At 43.3% G+C, this 15,559-nt stretch overlaps 1 protein-coding gene across 8 annotated transcripts in view; it reads right to left on the bottom strand.

Annotated features, from left to right (window-relative positions):
* LOC106582275 (titin) overlaps positions 1-15,559 on the bottom strand; it is a 186,491-nt gene that overhangs the window by 161,266 nt on the left and 9,666 nt on the right. For all 8 annotated transcript variants that reach the window (XM_082967139.1, XM_082967141.1, XM_082967145.1 and 5 more), the window contains 17 exons: positions 12,220-12,285; positions 11,829-12,087; positions 11,577-11,688; positions 10,981-11,205; positions 10,740-10,882; positions 10,323-10,480; positions 9,863-10,090; positions 9,511-9,755; positions 9,182-9,414; positions 8,928-9,092; positions 6,949-7,117; positions 5,103-6,793; positions 4,673-4,945; positions 4,263-4,529; positions 3,875-4,147; positions 3,515-3,778; positions 3,172-3,432 (listed from right to left, as the gene is read on the bottom strand). In XM_082967139.1, the coding sequence (XP_082823265.1) occupies positions 3,172-3,432; positions 3,515-3,778; positions 3,875-4,147; positions 4,263-4,529; positions 4,673-4,945; positions 5,103-6,793; positions 6,949-7,117; positions 8,928-9,092; positions 9,182-9,414; positions 9,511-9,755; positions 9,863-10,090; positions 10,323-10,480; positions 10,740-10,882; positions 10,981-11,205; positions 11,577-11,688; positions 11,829-12,087; positions 12,220-12,285 (5,032 nt within the window). The remainder of the gene's footprint in view (positions 1-3,171; positions 3,433-3,514; positions 3,779-3,874; positions 4,148-4,262; positions 4,530-4,672; positions 4,946-5,102; positions 6,794-6,948; positions 7,118-8,927; positions 9,093-9,181; positions 9,415-9,510; positions 9,756-9,862; positions 10,091-10,322; positions 10,481-10,739; positions 10,883-10,980; positions 11,206-11,576; positions 11,689-11,828; positions 12,088-12,219; positions 12,286-15,559) is intronic.

Here is a 15,559-nt window from a genome sequence, read left to right as displayed (position 1 = left end):
TTATAATCATTAATATGATGGAAATAAGGAATTAAGGAGGTTTTTAGACTTGGTCCCTTTCAGGCTATTTTTGTAAACTCAGTGCAGTTCGCTGAATTTTTTGTACAGTGTGAACACTCCAAAGGAACTCAGACCCCTCAAAAGAGCCCCTGAAGCGAACCGAACTGTGACCATCTCGAGAGGTTGTCTGAGTTTAGTTCACTTGAATTCCGCTGTCTGGTTCCCTTTTTTAGGGAATGTGAACACAAATCTCCCCAGTTTAACTTGTCATTATTCCTCTCACCACACACAGACTACTGCAACACTGTTTCCCCTGCCATAAACACCACACACAGACTACTGCAACACTGTTTCCCCTGCCATAAACACCACACACAGACTACTGCAACACTGTTTCCCCTGCCATAAACACCACACACAGACTACTGCAACACTGTTTCCCCTGCCATAAACACCACACACAGACTACTGCAACACTGTTTCCCCTGCCATAAACACCACACACAGACTACTGCAACACTGTTTCCCCTGCCATAAACACCACACACAGACTACTGCAACACTGATTCCCCTGCCATAAACACCACACACAGACTACTGCAACACTGATTCCCCTGCCATAAACACCACACACAGACTACTGCAACACTGTTTCCCCTGCCATAAACACCACACACAGACTACTGCAACACCGTTTCCCCTGCCATAAACACCACACACAGACTACTGCAACACCGTTTCCCCTGCCATAAACACCACACACAGACTACTGCAACACCGTTTCCCCTGCCATAAACACCACACACAGACTACTGCAACACCGATTCCCCTGCCATAAACACCACACACAGACTACTGCAACACCGTTTCCCCTGCCATAAACACCACACACAGACTACTGCAACACCGATTCCCCTGCCATAAACACCACACACAGACTACTGCAACACCGTTTCCCCTGCCGTAACAACTCACATTAGTGCCACAAAAGAGAGAAGATGATGATGTGCAGGTTCACGGAAAAAACATGCTTTTTTTTGGTTGATATTAATTAGCGATTAATATCCATCCAAGATGGCGAAGCAGACAGACGTCTGTTTGTCTTGTCCCGTCCCATGTATATATCTTTTTTTCTTCGTATATATATATATTTGAATCTCAATTTCCATCTACGGACTGAACATACTCTCCTACAACCTGCCTAACCCAATGTGGTACGGATCTGCTATTTTTTACACTTTAGAACCAGACCCCCATCAGAAGCTAGCCAGCTAACTAGCTACTAGCTAGTAGTCAGTTAGCCACTGCTAGCGGTCATCACCGTTAACTCGGACATCAGCTAGCTAGCTGCAATCCGAGTGGCTACTCCTGGCTAACGTCTCTGTCCCGAAGCAAGCACCAGTTAGCTTGGAGCTAGCCTCGAGCTAGGCCCATCTCCCAGCTAGCTGAAGATGTCCATCAGCCAATTCTTGGGCTACAATACCTATTTTGCCAATTGGCCTGGACCCTTTTACTGCCGACACAGAATCCCACCGATCCATTAGGACTAGTCTGCCGACGTAACCGTCCGAGGGGGTTTCAACAGGCTCTTCCATTGCGACATCCCCCGAAGGCCCTTATGCTAGCCCCGGCCCGCTAGCTGTCTGAATCGCGGTGTCTCCAGCTCGCCTAGCTACTCACTGGACCTTATGATCACTCGGCTAGATCACTTGGTTAGACTGTAAACTCTCCTTCCAGAGGAGCATCTCCAATCCAAAATTAAATCTAGAATCGGCTTCCTATTTCGCAACAACGCCTCCTTCACCCATGCTGTAAAACATACCCTGGTGAAACTGACTGTCCTACCGATCCTTGACTTTGGCTGGCCCTCACTACATATTCGTCGCCAAACCCACTGGCTCCAGGTCATCTATAAGTCTATGCTAGGTAAAGCTCTGCCTTATCTCAGCTCACTGGTCACCATAGCAACACCCACCCGTATATTTCACTGGTTACCCCCAAAGCCAACACTTCCTTTGGCCGCCTTTCCTTCCAGTTCTCTGCTGCCAATGACTGGAACGAATTGCAAAAATCAGTGAAGCTTGAGTCTTATATCTCCCTCTCTAACTTTAAGCATCAGCCGTCAGAGCAGATTACCGATCACTGTACCTGTACACAGCCAATCTGTAAATAGCACACCCAACTACCTCATCCCCATATTGTTACTTATCCTCTTGCTCTGTTGCACCCCAGTATCTCTACTTGCACATCATCATCTGCACATCTATCACTACAGTGTTAATGCTAAATTGTAATTATTTCGCCTCCATGGCCTATTTATTGCTTACCTCCCTACTCTTCTACATTTGCACACACTGTACATAGATTTTTCTATTGTGTTATTGACTGTACGTTTGTTTATGTGTAACTCTGTGCTGTTGTTTTTGTCACACTGCTTTGCTTTATCTTGGCCAGGTTGTTGTAGTTGTAAATGAGAACTTGTTCTCAACTGGCCTACCTGGTTAAATAAAGGTGGAAAAGAAAGGAGAAAAAAAATGATTGTCAAGGATGCACAGAATTTCCTAAATATGTGTGGTATTTTTAGTTACGAATATTTGTTTGCAATATGTGACCTATAGGCTAAGAGAGCTTCATAAACTGTTTATTCGATTGTGGGGGTTGAATAGTGTGAGAAGACATCAACATATTTGTTGAGAATCACAACAGGGTACAAAATCAATTCTTCTTCTTAAAGGGTTAGTAGCTTACATTGGGTGTACAATTTTAAATTAAAGCATTATTTAATCTGCATTAATTCTGCTGCTATTTATTATGTTATCAATAATATTTACATGGTAATAGTATCTTCTGATTACAATTATTATGTCTTATTTTTTAACTAAATGCAATATATTAGCTTCCAAAATGTATCTAGCTGTACAATAGCACATTCTGATGGAATGGCTTTTCCTGCACTTTGTAAAAACCCAGAGTGCATTGAGGGAATGTTGGAATGTTTTACTCCAGAGATCACTTTAAAGAGGACTGAGATTGGTTCTTTTAAAAATTACTATATGTGAAAACACCCTAATCGGTTCCAACTCAGCAGACAACTTTGAGCCAGTGCAGTGGAAATCAATTAATCTTTTCAGAAGGAGTTTATGTACAATATCATAAAGACAGTAAACATACCTGACACAGTAATCTTAGCACTGGATGTCTGTTCACCAGCAGCGAATGTGTATTGCCCCTCTTCATCCTTCATGGTGTTAATGACAGTCAGGCTGTAATTCTTGCCCTTGGCCTCAATCTTGTGCTTTGGACCAGCTTTGAGTTCTTGTTTCTTGAATGTCCACACAGCGGCAATGCCAGGGTGGGAAACCTCGACTTTAAATGTTATATTCTGGGTCTCTGTGCAAACTTGATCCTCCATATGCTTCACGATATGAATTTCTGTAAAATAACAAAATAAGTTGAATAGGTTCTGTATAAATGGGGTCTGAATGAACTTGCAACACACAGTAAAAAAACATACTTTCAATAGTCAGTTTACAGCTAGAGTCAGCTTTGCCAACACATAGCTTGTAGGTTCCTTCATCAGTGGCAAAGGTCCTGTGGAATACCAGGTGCTGTTTGGATCCCTTTGCAAGCATCTGGATTCTCTCGCTGGGCATCACAAGCTTGTCATTGTGGAACCATTTCACAGAGGTAACATCAGCAGCAGAGATTTTAGTCTCAATAACAGCCTTGGTGCCCTCAACTGCGGTAACATCAGTGAGTGGGCTCAAAATGTCAACCGCTGTAAAACAGGGAAAGAATAGAATTTAAAAAATCTGGTGATTCACAATATAATTATACCAATATGAATATAGTCAATCTGATAAAAGTTGCTTACTTTGAATGTTCAACTTCCCAGAGGTTGTGATATCCTGAGCTGGGACAAAGAAGGAGTATGTTGCAGCATCATCTCTGCTCACATTTTCAACAAGCAGCTTGTGGACCAGTTTGTCGATAACGATGTGGATGCGATCTGAGGAGGAGATTGCTTGGCCATTCTTCATCCATGTTCCCTTAACGTTTTCCTGAGAGAATCGCACTTCTAATTGAGCAATGTCACCCTCGCAGATTGTCAGGTCAGTGAGGGGTTGCATCAGTGTCACAGGGCGCACTGAAGGAAAAGACATTGACATTGTTACGCTGTTCATCCCATCTTTTCAACAGTAATGGTTGTCTTGAGAATAAGAGAAGACGCTAACCACTCTAATAACAAAGTCACAACTCACGTTTCATCTTCAGGGAGGCACTGGTCTGCATATCGTAAATTTTGAATGTATATTTTCCCTGATCTTCTTTCTTGACGTCTTTGATAGACAAGGCATGGCGTCCACGACGGGAGGAGGTAACATATTTGCTGCTGGGCGTGATTTCCTTGTCATTGAAGTACCATGTACCTTCAGCATCCTCTCGAGACAATTCTACCTCAAACTCCCCAGAGTAGGTCTCAGGCACTTCAATGTTCTCCAGCCTCTTCACAATTGACAGTGAAGGACCTGCACAATAGGAACATTTTAAGTTCAACTGTTTCAGAGTTACTGTTCTATAATTAACGTATTCCAACGTCCCTATTGTCACAGTTGAAAATAACTGTTGAAGTCTGTGAAAGTGATATAGTATAGTAAGAAAAACTACCAACCTTCCACATTGAGTCTGGCAGTGGTCCTGATGTGGTCATCTTCAATAACAGCACAACTGTATTCTGCATCGTCCTTCATGTTGATGATCAGTACAGAAAGGATATGAACCTTTCTGTCAGAGTGCATCCTGTATTTGTCTCCAGAGAAAATCTCTGCATTGTTCTTCAGCCATTTGACTTTGACAAAAGGCTCACTGGTAGCACACTCAAAGGTCACCATGGTGTCCTTCTCTTTAGCTTCCACATCCTCGAGTTGTTGAGCAAAGGTAATAACTGTTGTGGTTAAAGTGAAACAAAGGAAAGACACATTTAATATGATTTTTTAAGGTAGACATAGAACAGTTTTCTATATTTCTTTATGCAAAATTACATACAACCTTTAACTATTTGTAGAATACAAGCTTCATATGCATTGAAATAGATAATTTACCTTGCACCAGCAGGAATGCCTGGCTTGAAGCCTCTCCAGCAATGTTCATGGCTTTGACCATGATGCTAGCAGAGTCTTCTGCTGTGACATCTCTGACCACTAATTCACATACGTGGTCTTCAGGCCAGAACCAGTAAATACGATCTGTTTTCTCCAGCAGGATTCCATTCTTGAACCACTGGCACTCAGGTTCCGGTTTGCCAACAACTCTGACTCTGAAGCGAACTTCCTCGGTCTGAGACACGGTCTGGCTTGCAATGCGTTCCAAGATCTTTGGAGCTTCCATGCTGGGAGAGAGCTGTACTTTCTCTGGTTTGATTGTGGGGATGGTGAGTTTTCCCTCTTCCAAGTCTTTTTTCTTCTTAGCCTCAGACAACATTTTTTGATGGTGAAGCAGTTCTTCCTTCCTCTTCCTAAGCATATCCTCATAGGACTCATCCTTCTTACGAGACTTGAGCTCCACAGCAGTGATGGCTTCATAATAACCTTCCTCTGTCCTGCGCTTAAATTTACTCTTCAACTCATCTGTCTCCTCTGTGGACTTCTCATGAATGACTCTTTCAGTCTTCCTCAGTTTGACAATTTCCTTTGGCTGGGCATCAGCAGGTCTATCAACCTTCACAACTTCAAAGCTAATTCTTCCATGTTCAGTAGTGTCATGTGCCTTTGGTTCAGGAACGCGACGGAGAATAGATCTGAAGTCCTCTTTCTGTGTGATCTCTATCTTCACCATATGCTCAGCTGTGCCCTCAGGGTTCTCTGCTACCACTTTGACATATCCTGCATCATATAACTTGATATCGATAATCTCAAGATAGTAAATGCCATCATAGCGAAGTCTCATTCTCTTGCTCTTGCGAATGAGCTGCCCATTGAGGTACCAGTTGACCTTAGGTGTAGGATAACCAATCACTCTGCAACGGAATCTTGCAATGTCACCTTCCAACACTCTTGCTGGCTCGGGAAGAAGGACAATTTCAGGCTTTGACTTCTCTGAATACTCATCTGCAGTGACTCCAGAAGGACCTCCTTCATGAGCCATGCGCTCCATCTCATCAATTCTGTAAATTTCCCTCCTGCCCTCAGGTAACTGAGTCTCCTCAACAAGGCTCTTCTCATCCTTTACAATGAGTGTAGCTGAGGTCTGGTCAACTCCAAATTTGTTAGTTGCTCTGCAGGTGATGACACCACTGTCTCTGGCATAGGCAACTTCAAAGTCAAGACTACAGTAGCCAAATTCATTAACCATGCGCAATCTGTTAGCAGCTGCAAGGGGTTTGCCATCATGCAACCACTCAACCACCATATTGGGATCACCAATAGGGGTCAGTCTGCATTCAAAGTGGACAACACCAGAATGCTTCAACCTGACGGAAGTCAGCTTCTTCTTAAACTGCGGTTTCTGCTGCTTGTCCTTGTCATATAGGTCAGCATCCTCCCACTGCTCTTGGCCATAACGTAGATGCAGGGATTCCAACTCTGGAGCTGCAATTTCCTTGGCCTTGTAGGTTCCCTTGGTGATAATGAGTCTCCTCTCCGGTTCAGGTGCAGCAACATCCACTTCAATGTTGACCCTGCAGCGAGTGGTATCTCTTCCAGCTTTGTTAATGGCTGTGGCTGTGTACCAGGCACTATCAGAACTCACAGATTGTGGGATATAGAATTTGGCTTGTCCCTTGAGGCCCTCCAACCTACAACAGACATCATTGTTAGTAAATCAGTACAACCTTGTAATATAAAGATAGTTACAATATACATATCATAAGGAATGGAGAGGTATTTGGTGCACATGATGTATATCATAGGCATGTGCACATTGAGATAACAGGTGGGGCAAAACACATACTTAATATTTGGGTGCTTCTGTGGGGAGATGATGTCACTGTTTTTCAGCCAAACAATGTCAGGCAGGGGGTTTCCGATGGCTTTGACTGCCAACTCAACCAGAGTGCCTTTCTTGACACTGACGTTCTTCAGCTTCTCAATAAATTGGGGTCTGACCAGGTTCTCTTTGGCTGTACATGGAGAAACACACATGAGAACAATGCTATCATTCAACAATGGTTCAGTGCATTTGGAAAGTATTCAGACCCCTTGACTTTTTCTACATTTTGTTTCGTAACAGCCTTATTCTAAGATGGATTAAATGTTTTTTTTTCTGATCAATCTACACAAATTATCCCATTATGACAAAGCAAAAACAGGTTTTTATAAATGTTTGCACATTTATTTAAAAAAAACTACAACTGAAATATCACATTTACATAAGTATTCAGAACATTTCCTCAGTACTTTGTTGAATCACCTTTGGCAGCGATTGCAGCCTCGAGCTTTCTTGGGTATGACACTATAACCTTGGCACACTGCATTTGGAGAGTTTCTCCCATTCTTTTCTGCAGATCCTCTCAAGCTTTGTCAGGTTGGATGGGGAGTGATGCTGCACTCCTATTTTCAGGTCCCTGCAGAGATGTTCGATCGGGTTCAAGTTCGGGCTCTTGCTGGGCCACTCAAGGAAGCCACTCCTGCGTCGTCTTGGCTGTGTGTTTAGGGCCGTTGTCCTGTTGGAAGGTGAACCTTCACCCCAGTCTGAGGTCCTGAGTACTCTGGAGCAGGTTTTCATCAAGGATCTCTCTGTACTTTGCTCCGTTCATCTTTCCCTCTATCCTGACTAGTCTCCCAGTCCCTGCCGCTAAAAAACATCCCCACAGCATGATGCTGTCACCACCATGCTTCACCGTAGGGATGGTGCCAGGTTTCCTCCAGACGTGACGCTTGGCATTCAGGCCAAAGAGTTCAATCTTGGTTTCATCAGAACAGAGAATCTTCTTTCTCATGGTCTGAGAGTCTTTAGATGTCTTTTGGCAAACTCCAAGTGTGCTGTCATGTGCCTTTTACTGAGGAGTGGCTTCCGTCTGGCCAGTCTACCATAAAGGCCTGATTGGTGGAGTGCTGCAGAGATGGTTGTCCTTCTGGAAAATTCTCCCATCTTCATAGAGGAACTTTGGAGCCATGTCAGAGTGACCATCGAGTTTTTGGTAACGTCCCTGACCAAGGCCCTTCACCGATTGCTCAGTTTGGCCGGTCGGCTAGCTCTAGGAAGAGTCGTGGTGGTCCCAAACGTCTTCCATTTGAGATTGATGGAGGCCACTGTATCCTTGGGGACCTTTCAATGCTGCAGACATTTTTTGGTACCCTTCCCCAGATCTGTGCCTCGACACAATCCTGTCTTAGAGCACTACAGACAATTCCTTCAACCTCATGGCTTGGTTTTTGCTATGACATGCACTGTCAACTGTGGGACCTTATATAAACAGGTGTGTGTCTTTCCAAATCATGTCCAATCAATTGAATTTACCACAGGTGGACTCCAATCAAGTTGTAGAAACATCTCAAGGATGATCAATGGAAACAGGATGCACCTGAGTTCAATTTTGAGTCTCACAGCAGAAGGTCTGAATACTTAAAAACATTTTTTTATACATTTACAAAAAGTTCTAAAAACCTGTTTTCGCGTCATTATGGGGTATTGTGTGTAAATTGATGAGGAAAATGTCTTATTTATTCGATTTTAGAATAAGGCTGTAATGTAAGAGAATGTGGAAAAAGTCAAGGGATCTGAATTCTTTCTGAATGCACTGTATATGACAGGGCTTTTCAATTCTGCCCCTGGAGGGCTGCAAGGAGAGGATGAAAAACAGAAGTGTTTTGGCCCTCCAGGACCGACATTGAAAAGCCCTGGTTTATGATGTATCGATACAAACTGACTATTATTTTTTTGCTTTAAAATAAGGAATTAGTATACCAGATACGATACAAAGCTCTTACCATCAACTGTAAGTGTTATGGAGACAGAGCTTTTTCCAGCTCTGTTTTGAGCAACTACCGTCCACTCTCCAGAGTCATGGGGCATGGCTGGAACCACAATCAGTGACGTAGTTCCATCTTCCTTCACCACTATCTTGTGGGTGTAATCATTGACAACTTGTTGTCCTGAAAAGAACAAAGAAAGGAATAATAGTTTAATATTGTATTTTATAAAACATATCCTAGACGATGTATCATGTTTTCACATCACTTACCATTGTGGAACCAGAAAGTGTCAGGCATGGGTCTACCAACTACTTTCAGGTCAAATCTGGCAGTCTGCCCTTCAGCACACTTGAATGACTGTGGCTTCAAGACAAACACAGGCTTGTACAGTCTCTCAAGCTGACTCTCATCAGTGTCATCAAGCCTGCGTGCAGGAGAGCGTGCGGGAGAGCAACTAGTAGAGCGTCCGGGAGAGCGACTCAGAGATCTTGGGGACTGAGACCTGAGCAAATAAATACCAAAATCAGTGATACTTGGCATGTTTTTATGATGTTAAAAAAAATATACATTAAAATACATTTGGTAATAAAAATCTCACCTAATTCTCTGCATTGAGTGAGGTTCAGGCGTGTAACGCTGAGCTACTGCAATGGCAGTGGGCTCCACATACAGTTTCCCAGAGCTCACAGAGTTTCCCCTCATGTTGCTGGCAAATGCTGTGTAAACACCTTCATCCTCTGGCAGCACCACAGGAAGACGCAGGCTGGCTCTGCCATCCTGAAGACTCTCCATCTGGTAACGGCCGCCATGATGGATACGCTTGCCATCTTGGTACCATACGATCTTTTCAGAGACAAGAAAAGCTTGATAAATATATAAAATATACAACATTTTAAATGAAGTGGAATGGACACTTTCTATCAAATAAAAATACATGGTTTCTTTACTACCTTGGGTAGCGGAGTTCCTGCCATTTTGCAGTGGAAAGTAACACCCATTCCTTCCATGATCCTGTAGTTTTTAACTGGAGTGGCAAAGGCTGACTGTACAGCCTCATGGTCTGCACAAGTCACCATCTCTTCCTGATCCTCAGTCACAATTTGTTGGTATGTAATCTGCAGGATGCGGATCTCAATCTCGTGGATAATCCTCTCCTCAAATGAAGAAATCTGGAGTTCCTGTAAAAACACATTGGAATAAAGCATGTCTTGTCTCATAACAAGTGGCTGAGAACAAATCAAATACCATAACGTCACAATGATAGCGCATTGCTAGCCTGGGTACCAGTCGATTTGTGCTAACATTCCACTCATTGTACTCCGTGTCATATGGCATGACAATGAGTGGCATGATGGCACAAACAGATTGGTACCCAGGTTAGTGTATTGTTTTTTTAATAAATCCAAATACCTGCGTTCTAACAAAGCTTTGCATCTGTGCCATTCTCTGGATGTACTTCTGGTCCTCGTCATATTCGCTCACAACAACAGGGGAAACATCTGCCTGCACCGTAGTCACTTCAGTATTATAGGTCATTTCATGTTTCTTCATGTATTCTTCATATTCCCCTGTAAACAAAATATACAATGTATAAACAAAAGCTAAGACATTATGGTCTGGTTTCACGGGCCCAGATAAAGAAAATGAGTGTGTCCCAAAATGCACCCTATTCCCTATGTAATGCACTACTTTTGACCAAGGACCATAGGGCTCTGGTCAAAAGTACTGCACTACTGTATGTAAGGAACAGAGTGCCATTTAGGATGCATCATATTACTGGATTTGTAGTCCATGAAATTAAACAACATTCTGATTAAAGAGACTGACCTTCCTCCAGCAGACTGGCTGAGGCAGACTCTTCTCCAAGCGGGTTCTTGACAAAGATGGAGTACTCTCCAGCATCATCAGCAAACGTCATGGAGATCTCCAATTTACACACTCCACTCTCCTTATTGTAGTGCACTTTATATCTAATGGATGAATAAGTAATAGATTGTAAACAGTACAATCAATTATCAATATACTCTTACAAATGCATAATAGAGATTCATTGAAAATGTGTCACAACCTGTATCCAGTAGTAAGGGGCACTCCAGTCTTCTTCCAGATAATGTGGGGCTTGGGGCTGCCTCCGATCTGGCACTCAAAGACAACTCTTCCGCCCTCCACCAACTTCTGTACAGTTGGCTTCTTGATAAAGAAGGGAGCGACAGCAGCTGTAGTATCTACTGGTGAACCTGCGGTGGCGACATTTACCTCCGACATGGTCTCCTCCTTTGCTTCAACAGCAAAGCTAGAAGGACATTGGAAATATACAGTAATTAGGGCAAATGTATCTCAAAAAGTGTCTGAAATAAGATTAGACTTACGATGGCCTTACAGTCGAAACATTAAAACGTTGAGCATAAAAGAACCTTGAAAATCTCTATTTTTGAGTGCGGACCCTCTACTAATGAATCTGAAATAGGATTACTCCAACTTCTTTCATCCCCATTTGAAAAACTCATACAGTGAAGATTCACTATTATCTGCTGGCTATTGATTTCATAATGTTTGAGCAGCATAGAATTCTTATGTTTTCCCTTGTCAACATCTAGCACACAATACTTAATTATACCTGCCAAGAGTTTTCAAATGTAGTGGTAGAAAATAGTTGGCACTCACTGTTTCTCTTTAGTTGTAAAGTCAAACAAAGTGACAGTTCTCTGCTGTGTCATCGTTTCCTGCTGTGTCATCTCTTGTGTCATCTCTTCCCTGGTCTCAATCTCCTCAGTTACTAGAAGAAAGAAATGTATACAAGTATTAGCACATTCATAAACCAATACACCCAATTAACCATTTGGCAGTACAGTATTCAACCTCAACAGTAAGTAGTCTTTGTAGACAGGAATGTAAAAAACTAAACTGCCTGTTTACCTTGGACAAGCAGGTAGCAGGATGTACTGATGGTTCCAGCCTCGCTAGTAGCAGTGCAAGTGAAGCGACCGCTGTCTTCTACGAAGGCCTCGCGGATGACCAGACGGGCACATTTACTCTCATAAGTGATCTGGAAGTCAATGGAGCTCTCAATTCTGTAGTCCTCTCTGAACCACATGATGCCAGGGGCAGGTTGACCAGTGATCTGACATTCCAGAGTCACAGATTCACCCTCAGTCACAGTCACGTTCTTCAAGCTCTGAAAAAAAAATATATTTTTAAAATATTACAAAATATTAACATAGATGACATAGATGGAGTTGGAAATGATGCTTGAATAGACAACAATAACATATATGACCTGAAATAAAGCCACAAGAGAAATACTTACAGCTACAAGAGTAGGTGGCACAACTGGCTCTTCTGCATGGGATGGGACTGCTGCAGTCTCAACAATCTGTTAAAATGCATGTAAGTTACAAAAAGTTACAAACAGTACAGCATCTGAACTATGACTTTAGGAGTGGTGAAACATGGGTGAAATGGACGCAAGTTAAGAATTAATCCTAGAAAGAAGAAGAGCTGTGACAAAAGGTTGGGAACAGATAAATGAAGACGAAGGGAAGAGGAGAAGAAGAGGAGAGCAAGCTAGGTTTTCTTTATGAAGCAAATGGATTCTGAAACAAAGGGGACGTAGCGTGGCTTCAGCGTTATGGTGAAGAGGAGGTTTACCAATACCACTCAGTGAGGTGAAACTCCACACGGTGTTATTTTAGAGGGCACAACACTCCAGACTACAAACCTTTGTTTCCAAAGTCTTATACATTTGCTCCGTTCCCCCTGTAAACCTAGCACCTATCTCAGTCTGTAACTGAGTGTCGAAATGATCTTTTGAGCAACATGTGCAGAGGTAGAGGATAACCCTTTCTGCAGTGTGGCAATAGCAGAACCTGCTATTGAAACCTGATCAACCCAAGGAGAATACCATTATCATCACGAATCAGAACAAAGCATTAAGATATTGCCTGCTTTGTTTAGCAATATTAAGGACAATCACTCAAAACTATAATGGAATGGATAACGATGTACAGTATACGGATGAAGTGAGCATTCGTATAAAAAACAGAAATACCTTATTTACATAAGTATTCACACCCTTTGCTATGAGATGCGAAATGTATCTCCATTGATCATCCTTGAGATGTTTCTACAACTTGATTGGAGTCCACCTGTGGTAAATTCAACTGATGGATGTGATTTGAAAAGGCACACACCTGTCTACATGAAGTCACACAGTTGACAGTGCACGTCAGAGCAAAAAACAAGCCATGAGGTCAAGGGAACCGCCGTAAAGCTCCAAGAAAAGATTGTAACGAGGCACAGATCTGGGGAAGGGTACCAAAAAATGTCTCCAGCATTGAAAGGTCCCCAAGAACACAGCGGCTTCCATCATTCTTAAATGGAAGAAGTTTGGCACCACCATGACTCTTCCTTGAGCTGGCTGCCCGGCCAAAGTGAGCAATCGGGGGAGAAGGGCCTTGGTCAGGGAGGTGACCAAGAACCCGATGGGCCCTCTGACAGAGCTCCAGAGTTTCTCTGTGGAGATGGGAGAACCTTCCAGAAGGACAACCATCTCTGCAGCACTCCAACAATCAGGTCTTTATGGTCGAGTGGCCAGACAGAAGACACTCCTCAGTAAAAAACACATGACAGCCCCCTTGGAGTTTGCCAAAAGGTCCCTAAAGACTCTCAGACCATGAGAAAAAATATTCTCTGTTCTGATGAAACCAAGATTGAACACTTTGGCCTGAATGCCAAGCGTCACGTCCGGGGGAAACCTGGCACCATCCCTACGGTGAAGCGTGGTGGTGGCAGCAACATGTTGTGGGGATGTACAGTCGTGGCCAAAAGTTTTGAGAATGACACAAATATTCATTTCCACAAAGTTTGCTGCTTCAGTGTCTTTAGATATTTCTGTCAGATGTTACTATGGAATACTGAAGTATAATTACAAGCATTTCATAAGTGTCAAAGGCTTTTATTGACAATTATATGAAGTTGATGCAAAGAGTCAATATTTGCTGTGTTGACCCTTCTTTCTCAAGACCTCTGCAATCCGCCTAGGAATTCTGTCAATTAACTTCTGGGCCACATCCTGACTGATGGCAGCCCTTTCTTGCATAATCAATGCTTGGAGTTTGTCAGAATTTGTGGGTTTTTGTTTGTCCACCCGCCTCTTGAGGATTGACCACAAGTTCTCAATGGGATTAAGGTCTGGGGAGTTTCCTGGCCATGGACCCAAAATATTGATGTTTTGTTCTCCAAGCCACTTAGTTATCACTTTTGCCTTATGGCAAGGTGCTCCATCATGCTGGAAAGGCATTGTTCGTCACCAAACTGAAATTGCTGAGGATGTGTTGGTACCATTCTTTATTCATGGCTGTGTTCTTAGGCAAAATTGTGAGTGAGCCCACTCCCTTGGCTGAGAAGCAACCCCACACATGAATGGTCTCAGGATGCTTTACTGTTGGCATGACACAGGACTGATGGTAGTGCTCACCTTGTCTTCTCCGGACAAGCTTTTTTTCCGGATGCCCCAGAGAAAATGACTTTACCCCAGTCGTCAGCAGTCCAATCCCTGTACCTTTTGCAGAATATCAGTCTGTCCCTGATGTTTTTCCTGGAGAGAAGTGGCTTCTTTGCTGCCCTTCTTGACACCAGGCCATCCTCCAAAAGTATTCGCCTCACTGTGCGTGCAGATGCACTCACACCTGCCTGCTGCCATTCCTGAGCAAGCTCTGTACTTGTGGTGCCTCGATCCCGCAGCTGAATCAACTTTAGGAGACGGTTATAGCGCTTGCTGGACTTTCTGGACCGCTCTCCTTGAAGTTCTTGATGATCCGATAAATGGTTGATTTAGGTGCAATCTTACTGGCAGCAATATCCTTGCCTGTGAAGCCCTTTTTGTGCAAAGCAATGATGACGGCAAGTGTTTCCTTGCAGGTAACCATGGTTGACAGAGGAAGAACAATGATTCCAAGCACCACCCTCCTTTTGAAGCTTTCAGTCTGTTATTCGAACTCAATCAGCATGACAGAGTGATCTCCAGCCTTGTCCTCGTTAACACTCACACCTGTGTTAATGAGAAAATTACTGACATGATGTCAGCTGGTCCTTTGGAGGCAGGGCTGAAATGCAGTGGAAATGTTTTTTGGAGATTCAGTTCATTTGAATGGCAAAGAGGGACTTTGCAATTAATTGCAATTCATCTGATCACTCTTCATAACATTCTGGAGTATATGCAAATTGCCGTCATACAAACTGAGGCAGCAGACTTTGTGTAAATTAATATTTGTGTCATTCTCAAAACTTTTGGCCACAACTTTATTTCAGCGGCAGGGACTGGGAGACTAGTCAGGATCGAGGGAAAGATGAAGGGAGCAAAGTACAGAGAGATCCTTGATGAAAACCTGTTCCAGAGCGCTCAGGACCTCAGAATGGGGCGAAGGTTTACCTTCCAACAGGACAACGACCCTTAGCACACAGCCAAGACGACGCAGGTGTGGCTTCGGGACAACTCTCTGAATGAACTTGGGTGGCCCAGATAGAGCCCGGACTCGAAATCGATCGAACATCTCTGTAGAGACCTGAAAATGTAGAGACCCCATCCAACCTGGCAGAGCTTGAGAGGATCTGCAGAGAAGAATGGGAGAAACTCCCCAAATACAGGT

Source organism: Salmo salar, chromosome 21, assembly GCF_965601325.2.
Source record: "Salmo salar chromosome 21, fSalSal1, whole genome shotgun sequence".
In the NCBI taxonomy this organism is placed as follows: domain Eukaryota; kingdom Metazoa; phylum Chordata; class Actinopteri; order Salmoniformes; family Salmonidae; genus Salmo; species Salmo salar.
Note: the sequence above shows the minus strand (reverse complement) of the source record. Positions and strands in the feature narration are given on the sequence as shown.